Genomic DNA, 10815 nt, shown 5'->3' on the forward strand with positions numbered 1-10815 from the left:
TTCCACATTTGTGTTGAAACTTGACGTGACTGCCGATTTATGCCACATGACGAAACAACTAATAAAATATACTTGATTATAAAAAATATTAGTTGTTTAGTCATGTGCTACAAGTTGGCAGCCGCGTCAATCTCAAGTTTGTATATGAGATGAAATGTTTTAAAGATGTATGAGGTTGCGATTCCAACTAAACTTAAGATTGCAAAACGTAAGTTACCCAAACAAATATTAGGGACGCATTTCAAAAATACAGCAATGCCTAACCAAAATCACAGGGATCAGGAATGCAATAGCTCCTGATTCATACATAGAGGGTTGCAAACAAATCTCAAGTTTGTATATGAGATGAAATGTTTTAAAGATGTATGAGGTTGCGATTCCAACTAAACTTAAGAGTGTAAAACGTAAGTTACCCAAACAAATATTAGGGACGCATTTCAAAAATACAGCAATGCCTAACCAAAATCACAGGGATCAGGAATGCAATAGCTCCTGATTCATACATAGAGGGTTGCAAACAAATCTCAAGTTTGTATATGAGATGAAATGTTTTAAAGATGTATGAGGTTGCGATTCCAACTAAACTTAAGAGTGCAAAACGTAAGTTACCCAAACAAATATTAGGGACGCATTTCAAAAATACAGCAATGCCTAACCAAAATCACAGGGATCAGGAATGCAATAGCTTCATACATAGAGGGTTGCAAACAAAACCGAACTACAGATTGAAGCCACCATCAGAGAGGTACATGACAGAAACTTGATCGTGTTTTTATCATTAACAAAGGAAACAATAACGTCGATACATCGGAACCGATTTAAGATTGCAATTGCAGTCCTACTGAACTGAAAACTGGTCTAGAGACGCTGCTGTGGTGTTAAACTTCATTCTAGTGAGCACATGTACGGAAGACATCAAAAATCTATTAAGCATAAATTGTATTATAACAGAAGAAACCCTCTGCCGCCCAGTGGCTTAAGCACTGACTATGATAAAAAAATAATGAGCCTCTGGGCATGGGGGACTATCATACCGAATTCAATCATATTGCGGACTGCATTACACAGAAGCTCATAAACGCTTTGTTTAATGGGGAAAAATGTCAAACCTCATGCCCTTTGTCCATATGAGTTTTCAAGTACTCGAACTCCTGGTCCATATATCAAACGACATTGCTCATTAAATGAACCAACAAGCTTAGAGACCACCTCCTTAAAGAATACCGATGCCACCTGGGACAAGAATCATTGCCACATCACAATTATTAATCGAGTTCATCATGATTTAAATTCTCATCTTCAAACTTTAGACAATGAAGAATTCAGGATAATTTATGTGGTTGCTGAATAACTGCCACGGAAGAAAGTCTAATACTGAATAAAGAACCTTACCTGTCGGTAAAGTGGTGACTGGAATTTAAAATCCACCAAGAAATAAAGGCTGCAAGATCCTGGAACTGGCCCCGGATTGAATTCCCAGATGTTTATGAGATGATCGAAAAGGGAACTATTTGATACAGTTGACTAGAATTAAAACAGAAATAGAGACTGTTAAAAACCGAACTTTCAAAAATAAAACCAAAAGCAAAACTAACAAAGCAAAGCAACAAATTCAGGGTATATTCAGTAAGAACCACTTAAAATACTAGTTTGAAAAATCACATCGATAAACGATACCAAGATATTAGTGACAAACTAAATTAGCCATCCAACGACTTACAAAAGTGACAGACTGACAGTACTGAGGTTTTTCTTTTCAACCATCAACAACAATCTATTGTTGCTCTAACTTGTCATGTTTAAGCCAAACGCACAAACATAATTTTAGGAAGAATTCAATCAAAATTTTGTATCCCAATAAGCATGCAAGATCTGGTACATGCCATGCCAATCCTAAGCACACCATCAACTTCAAAACTCCAAGTGTGTGATTTCAGCAGGTACATTGGTCAGTTTCTCTCACACTCACTACTACAAAAACACACAATGTCTCCAAGCTCAAATAACACAAATATTTTTTTTGTTTTTGAGAATATAGTAACAAGTTACAAATTAACTTTTGGATGAATTATAGTATAAACTAACGTCATCTCCCAATGTTCTAAAACGCAAGCGAAACTCCTTCAACATAATCCAAAGAAAACCCCTGGACACCTCAGTGAAACCTAATGTCTGTGACGCAAAGGCAGCTAAAAACAAAATGGTGTTTAGATATTCTCTGGTAGCTCACATATAAGTCTCAGGTATTTTGTTAACAGAGTTCAGAAAATCAGAGTATATCACCAGTGAACTACTACAATACTATTGATCAACTATCAGCGAGCAGAAATGTTAACACATGGATGGTAATAGAAACATATAGAAGGAATCATGGCAAGCTTGAAGAAAAATGATTGCCTTTATACGCTTTGGTCTCTCTAATTCGACATGGGAGACGTAACTTTCAACAAGAAATTTAAACCCAATCTCGAGCTCAGCATCAAATGATCCATCCCGATAATTTTTAATTATGCCAGACCGCTGACACCAGGGAACGAAACCATGATACAAGTCTACCGCAGCAACCACATCGTATAACTGCTCCGGAGAATACCTAGATTCCAAAAATGCATCAGCCCATGTCTATCTCACATGGCAATCAAATGAGGGATACATCAAAACGATACAAAAATGAAATTCGGCATTCAAGACGAAATCTTTCATGGCTGGTAATCAATTGGGTCATTAATTAATACAATGTCAAATATTATAATGCCAGAATACATATCAAGAGCTCCATTGCCTTTGAACTAAACAGAAATTCTAAATACAAGTGAAATCGTTTAAAAGCAGCTACCATAGGGGATGGTCAGAAAATCAGAAAATTATGAAATTGAAGAAAAATTACCCCAATACGCGCCTCTCCTCATAAACTTTGGATAACACGCCGCCTTCTTCGCCGTCGCCGCAGCCGAGAAATTGCCTCCGTGACCTGTAATTGAAATCCAGCTGGGAATCGGCGGTCCATTTGTGGACCGATGATGACGGGGTTTCTATGCCCACAATGCTACTAAAGCACCGAATCGGGTCGAATTTCCGGCTGGACCGGACCAGATGCCTGGGACCGATTCTGCGGGAGAGCAAGGACCCCACCGCCTTCGAGGTCGTGCTCGACCAGAACGGCAGCATTGTGAGGTTCTGCGATCGGGAACCCCTAATTGCGATGGAACGCGATCGAATTGACAGGGAGATTGAAAGCCCCAAATGTTTAATAAGTTTTCTTTTTTTGGTAAAAAATGTTTGCAAAGTTTGGGACGTAAAAGCTGAGGAATTTACGTGAGAGGTATACGAAAGTCTCAGAAGCCAAGGGATTAGACTTGGCAGTGGACCAAAAATAAGAACGATCCGGATGCGTTTACGGATTTTAGGTTGACGTGTCCATATTTTAATCTATTTTAATTACGGCAGGGGTCGAAGTAGACGGATATAATGTCATTGCCCAGCACTATCGAGTACGGCACGTTTTGTGTTTAGTTTCTGATAGTGGTGAATCAGAAATTGAAATGTTTCTTAAGTTTTTTCGAATTTCTAAAGGATGGACTATCATAGTGAAATCATCAGCTACTCCTTTTAAAAAAAATCACTTAAAATGTATTTTACTTTTCACAATAGCGTTTATGTTTGAACTTAATAATGAATTCGATTAATATGTAAACACGATATTAATAGTGGGATTAAAGAACTTGCATGTTTATGGTTTGTCATATTTTGTGACTCCAAAAAGTAGGTAATCATTCCTACTCCACTCTCAATACAAAACATGGGCGGCTTACACGTATGAACTTCCTAATTCCTACCAAAAACGCAGCCTCCATCAAGCCTCCACCAAGTCTTTCAAAAACAAGTACGACAGACATCACCAATTTCTTACCACGTTCAAACTTTAAGTCCTACTTCTCGCATTTTTCAGTTCACAATTGAATGTCTCACCTCAATTTAAATTACACCACCCATATAAATGTTCGAAACCAGAAACCCTAACTATCACCTGTGGAACCCGAAGTAGTTGTAATCATCAACTTTATCGATATCGACAGACGGCTTACAAGGAGGTAGAGTTGGTTGACCGCTAGCAGAGAAAAACTCTCTTACAAAGAGGTAGAGTCAGTTGACCGCTAGCGGAGAAAAACTCTTTTGCACCCCATATATTATCTCAATGGAACCACTCTATTAGATAGTTATCACGTGATGTCACAAGCTATAAGAAAGAATCTGCATCACTAGCAATAAACAATTCAAAAGATGGCGTCTACCTTGTTTTCATCGAAATCCCAGACTTTCAAGGAACACAAACTAAACCATAGAAAATTTAACAAATACTTCCTGAAGGGTTGATTTTACTTTATTTCAGGCTTGGTTCAACAGTCATTACAGTGATTGCAGCGCACAAGGCCCGGCCGCAGTAGACAGTAAGCTGTCTGAACTGCTGGTTTCTACCTCGCCCGAAAAAAATGAGATACAACGTTCAATCAATACAGTACTAGTAATCGGCAATGGTACCAACAACAATGACTAATGAGATAAACCAAATCTATACAGGCATAATAACAGCACATTCTGGCACCCGATTTCCTACTCCTGCTGTTCCGATGTCACTTGTACTCGTGTTCAAAACATATGAACAAATGCCTTGATTGAACTTTATCTACCTCTCCACCTCTCCCATTGACATACACACTAAAGTATGCGTGTAGACAACAGCACTTTTAACTCGGTGTCTAGCGCCCATCTGCAGTCTCCAATATCCATCCGTAATTTCGTAGGTTACAAAATAATCGTCCAATGCATCCATTTTCTCTTACACGGTCTCCTTTCCTCTAGCTGTAGCAATAGTATACCATTCTTAGTTACATCGTCAGGTACCGGCAGGCTTGCGGAGTGGAACAACCTAAAGTTGCAGAAAGAGAACAACAATTTTAGGACTCCATCGCCACATGATACGATAGTATGGTAGTAGCATAATGCATTGAAGACATTACCTGATCGTTACTTGAGGTACTAAGTATAAGAGTTTTCATCCTCTTACCGTCACATGAACCAACTGCCTTTTCTTTGATATCTTCATCGACAAAATTCTGATCCGAGACCTCTGCAAGAATAAACAAAATATGAGCCAAAAACTTTTTGGGATGTATAACATATAGATAGAACTCCTGTTTCAGACAATTGTAGAGAGAGAGAACGAATTACGATCCATTCGGCCTTAAAGGACTAACATTTATCGTTACTTTGCGATGCTGAAAATGAATCGTGTCTGCAAAATGCATGAAAGATGTCCAACCATATTTCCATTGTTCTATTTCTACGTTCGGGCCATCTAAATCGCAACTACTTCACAATGACTATAACCGAGTTCAAATCTTAAAAGATAAAAATTGAAGACTGAATGAATGAGGCACGATATTTCACTAATCAATTTTCCAGCAAACACACCAAAGTGTAGCTGAGAGCACCTGTGTTGCTTCCAACCATATCCTGATGGCGCAACTGAGAGTGAGATGCATGAAACTGCGTCGAGCATGTAGCTGGTGCACCCGTCATTTCCTTCTTCCTACTTGAATCGACTTCTTCACATAGTGATGCATCCAGTTCTTGGACAATGGGAGATTCAAATTCTTTGGGCTTGCCGGCAGATCTAAAGTGCAGGAACCACGGATTCGCCAGAAGATCTTCATCTGCCCTTGCTTCAGCCTCAGCTATTACAAAATTGACTTTCTGCCAGCAACCGCCTCGAAGTACCTTAAACTGCAGCAAACAAATAATTCCGAATGAATCAACCATAATCATACAATACAACACGAAAATCCATAATCCATTTAAAGTAATAGACTGAGTTCAGACCCGGCCGGAAGGGGCACGAGAATTAAACTGGGGTTGCTTTTGCCTTGACAATTTCGGATGCGATGAATTCCCCTTCTGCGAGTTCCGACCACGCGAATCCATGGAATTATACAACCGGTTAACAAATGATGCTTCCATGGATTTCAGGTACATGCTGTGTTTCTCATCCGTCCATTCTGTAGACATAGTTTCAGTCGGAGCCGCTATACCCTAATACAAGTTGCACAAAATCATCACAAAATCTTCAGAAAACATTCAAACTAACACAAACAATTTCATACACACTGACAATATATTACTTGCATAAATATCAATAAGGAAAATTTGACATTCAATTAATATTTACCCAGATGAGCAGAGGCATGACAAATATCACACATTATATTCATAGAATAAAAACCCATATTTCTAATTAATATAAGAACCTAAGAAGGATTGGGGAAAAATATATATATAAGAATGATTTTATATTCTAATTATTTATAAAAATCTATAAAATAAGTCAACCCCATCTGGGTGCAATTTCCATTAGATCCCAGCTCAAAGATGAAGAATTTCCAATACAAATTTAAGTTTAATTGGGTTTTATTATTCCTGCAAAAATTTGTAATTCTCAAAACTAAGAAATGGGAAACACCGAAAAAGATCCAAGTAATGATTTTTCAGCAAATAATAAATAAAAAAAGGGCTGTACCAAGCCGTCGGAAGGAGGGTCCTCCGCCGGCGCAACATCCCCGCCCAGCCGCTCACCGGTCTGCATAGAAACCTTCAACTCTCCCCCCATGAAATTATCCATAACTACCAAAAAAACACCCACCTCTCAGAATCTAAGATTTTTTTTTTTGTTTTTTTTTTTTGGAGTTCTGAAAATTTTCAGATGATTCCAGAAGGAGACGAAAGGGGAAAGAGTTGGAGGAATTAAAATGTGAAGAAATGTGAAGGGGGGTTTTGGTCCTTTTGGAGGCGGTGATGGGAACGAAACCGAACAGTTGTCGCCCTTTTACACGTGTCATTGGGCCATGGCGTCGCCACGTCACTCCAGGGTTCGATTGAGGCAGCCCAGATATTTATTGGAGGCCTCCAAAATATCTTTTGCCGATTTGGTTTTCGATCTTTCTGGATTACGTGGCATCCCCACTTTTTACCGTCAACCCGCAACGCTTCTGCGCGCGCGCTCTTTCCCTTTTGGGTCCGGTCGGTGGTCCAATCGTTTTCTTCTTGATATTTGTTTGGTTTCTTCGTTTGAGCTTCTGATGTCAAAAGATATTTTAGTATTTCTCAAACATTAATTCAATCGTTTAATTGACCAATCAAACTCATAGACTTCTCTCCACTTTTTTCAAGGGAAAAGATTATTTTCAAATCTCGAAATAATTAGTTTTCACTGTATTATCCTTATCTCATTTCTATATCTTTAATATCTGATTGATGTAATACCGTAAAATATCTAATTTTGATCGGTCTAATAATGGGTAAAAAAGTGCCAATTTTTTACATCTTAACTGATGTTCCATTTTTTGGTCATCATTTAGTTTGGTTACGAGCCTTCTCAATGGGTAAAAAAGTGCCATTTTTTCGGCCCTTTTCGAATTAATAGAGCATCTATAAAGGAGATTTTACATCCTAGGTGGAGATATGATTGTACAAATTTGACATAAAAAATCTTTCAAGCCGAACTGTTATTTGCTAACTGGATTTAAAGTTTGTGTATTTAGAAGTCAAATTTGCCATCAATGTCAAATTTATTTTTTATTAGCTCAATGGTGGATTCCTTATTCCACTAACATTTCAACCAATATTGTTTCAACAATTTTTTTAACAAATATTGTTGTGGCCTGTATTCTACAAAGGGGTGCGGCAAAAGGAAGAGAAGGATATTCGAGAATAGACTTGAGGAATTGTGTGTTTATTCATCAATCTTTGTGCCTTTATTTATAGTAATAAGGTGGAAATAAACTTATTCTCCAAGTAATACAAAGTTTATTAGGATATATCTTCTAGATCCCAAATGATTCCTATTTTATCTCTACTTAGGATTTACACAATCACAATGTTGATAAGAACGTATGTCACACCAAATATAACCATTTAAAGCTCAAAATTAATAGAAAAATAACATTTAACAATTTGGTTAGACAAACACAAAATTTAACATAAGAATTTAGATAACATATCAGCCATCAATTTTAATTTAATTCTAATAATTTGACATTTTCCATTGAATACGGCCTTACATCTGTTAGCTATCTTCACTTGAACATCCAAAAGTAACTCTTTATTAATTTATTTCGTTTGACGGTTGATAGTAAGTTAATACATTATAAAAAAAATATTAACAGATTAAAAGCCAAGTTGAAAGTTTGAAAATAACAGTGAGAAGAATGTTGGGGTAACATTGGTGATTAGTTTCCTTAAACATAAATATCTGAATTTGGTGAGGTCCAATGGAATCACTGAAATTTAAAATTATGGAAGAAAACGACGTGTTGGGATAAAGAAATGCCATCACTTTTATGAAAGTTCTGCCTCACTAAATAATTCAAAGTTTGCAATTTGATTCTTTTTTCCTAGACCCTTCTTTAGGGATATTTTAGAGTATTTTTAAAAGAAATATAAAAAAGTCCACATTAATAATAGGAAGATTATATTCACACATCCCAAATTATTTCTCCCACACCTTCTTAATTTTTTAATATTTTTCTATGAAGTGTGAGTGGTGTGTAAAAAATATTAAAATTAAAAGGATGTGGGAGAAGTAATTTGAGGTATGTGAATATAATTTCTCTAATAATAACAGTTTCTAATACAAATGTAAATTTTTGACATGATATGAATTTGCAGCAATAGAATTGTTGTCAAACTTGACGAATGAGGATCTTTTCGAGATCATCGTGTTCTTTCATGATACATCGTGCGGTCAGAAATTATTTTAAATTATTTTATTTAAAATTAAACATGAATAATACCTGATAAAAAGTAGTCACACGATAGATGATAAACAGACATAATTTGAGAATTCCCGAGATCCTTCAAAAGATCCTCGTTCAAACTTGACAATATCTTCCAATAATTTTTATTAATTTTTTTATTGGTTAAAACATTGATTTATTCTAAAAAAATTTATTTCAATTATAATTTGATTGTATTATATATTACAATTTAAAATATGAGTTCAAAATAGACAAAAATAAAAAGTGTAGATCCGGGATCAGAAAATATCTGTGAGTAGGGCCCCAAAAATGAGGTGGTATCTGGATCATAGAAAATTCCAAGGGTATAATTGGGCAAGTCAGAATCGGATCACTTGGATGAGGTCCATTGAATATAGCTCTTTCTAGGACTAACTCGATGAGAATTCATGCATTGCATCATTACAACTAAAAGCAACTTCATCTCATCAACAGGAAAATGGGTAGTTGTAAAACCGGAGAGGCTTTTTAGTCAAAATAATTTTTGAGATTTGTATAACACGTTATTTTGATATTTGAGATTTAAAATCAATAAAAGTGGTCTCTGAGATTGTCCACCATCAATCATTTTGGTTATTCTGTGCAAAATTATATTAAATAATGATCAAAACAACAAATATACCATCAACTTAATAAATAATGGGTCAAAATAATTTGACAAAAATTAAGGGTATTTTAGTTATTCTATTCTTATTTAATGAATTTTTTTCAAGGAATGACCAAAATGATTGATGGTGGACAAACTCATGAACCAATTCTATTGATTTCAAATCTCATGATCAAAATGAGGAGTTATGCAAATCTTATTGACCATTTTGGCTAAAAAATCATTCAAAGATCAAATCTATGCACGCATTTTGCATGCGGCTTATTTGTGACATTGATTATTAATTGACATGTGTTAAGTTTATAATAATAAAAGTAAGGAGGGCTAAGTTTATAACCCGTGTTAATCAATGATAGAGACAACAGAGAAGCAACATACACAAATTGAGTGTAGAAAATTTGAACTCATCACTTCAATATTTTTTTTTTTAACAAAGGATAAGGTTATTATACTAAATTCATCTAATCTATAAAGAGGAGATTCAAACTTGAATGCAAATAATGTAGCACACTGCAATAATCAACTTGGTTAAAGCTCAGAACTACAAGATCCTTTGTATTGGCTGAGAAAGCTAGCCACATTACCTTTGCACGCATTTCTTTTATTTTTTTCTCATTTTTTCACATAATGCAATGTAACTTTAAACCATCTATCTTTTTAAATTCTTTATAAAAATTGATCATATCTTGTAAAATATCTTTATAAAAATGGATCTATCGAAAATCATGTGATCATCTAATTATTCTTAACCACATAAAGTTATAAACATTGTTTTGGCTAAATATTATGTTACCACATAGTTAATTATGTTACCACATAGTTAATTAAATGAGTTGATAGCATTGATAATTGCAAGCCAACAGATATGCATTCATCAAAGTTTGGCGGTGCCACTTGTCACAAAAATAATGAGTGCACAAATGGATAAGTGATTTTCTCTGCTAGAACAAATGGACAAGTGAAGCCCCCCAAAATGAATGAGAATCCCCTCCGGATCTTCAAATCGTATCCGTTTATTGTACATCATGCGATCAATTTTCGTTAAATACTATTTATATTTTATTTTAAATAATTTTTGACCGTACGATGTACGATGAATAAGCATAATTTGAGAATCTCCGGAATCCTTGTTACCCCAAAATAACTTCATTTTTTGTCCTCTTATCCAGTTTGTCAACAACAAATGGAGGCGTAACGTGAGCGAGGCCAATTGGTCAGAACAATGTGCCTGCCCACCTTACATTCTAAGTTCAAATCCTCCTCCCCTCGGTTAGAACATCGCACCGGTCAAAATAATGTGTCGTTGGTATCAAATTCAATTTGACACAGCATCCATACAACTAGTTAATGTGATACAAA

The 10815-nt window shown here is 35.8% G+C and overlaps 2 protein-coding genes across 5 annotated transcripts; both read right to left on the minus strand.

Moving 5' to 3' along the window:
- Positions 1-750: 750 nt before the first annotated feature.
- On the minus strand, positions 751-3349 carry LOC137707686 (uncharacterized). The gene is made up of 4 exons (XM_068446593.2): positions 2888-3349; positions 2398-2593; positions 1393-1524; positions 751-1233 (listed from the first exon to the last, which is right to left on the minus strand). The coding sequence occupies exons 1-4, from the start codon at positions 3166-3168 to the stop codon at positions 1111-1113; spliced, it is 732 nt and encodes a 243-aa protein (XP_068302694.1). The 5' UTR covers positions 3169-3349; the 3' UTR covers positions 751-1110.
- Positions 3350-4359: 1010 nt separating this feature from the next.
- LOC137710878 (cold-regulated protein 27) lies at positions 4360-6804 on the minus strand. 4 transcript variants are annotated; one of them, XM_088684882.1, is made up of 5 exons: positions 6575-6804; positions 5881-6090; positions 5473-5784; positions 5066-5128; positions 4360-4927 (listed from the first exon to the last, which is right to left on the minus strand). In XM_088684882.1, exons 1-5 carry the CDS (start codon positions 6674-6676, stop codon positions 4895-4897), a joined length of 720 nt encoding a protein of 239 aa, XP_088541008.1. In that variant the 5' UTR covers positions 6677-6804; the 3' UTR covers positions 4360-4894. The 4 variants fall into 4 exon arrangements, with proteins under 4 accessions (XP_088541008.1, XP_088541009.1, XP_068306144.1 ...); XM_088684883.1 differs by having other exon boundaries at positions 5493-5784; positions 6575-6803; XM_068450043.2 differs by having other exon boundaries at positions 5019-5128; positions 6575-6803.
- Between the last annotated feature and the right edge of the window lie 4011 nt (positions 6805-10815).

The sequence above is a fragment of the Pyrus communis genome, chromosome 15 (genome assembly GCF_041283825.1).
Source record: "Pyrus communis isolate YQ-2024b chromosome 15, ASM4128382v1, whole genome shotgun sequence".
Lineage (NCBI taxonomy): Eukaryota > Viridiplantae > Streptophyta > Magnoliopsida > Rosales > Rosaceae > Pyrus > Pyrus communis.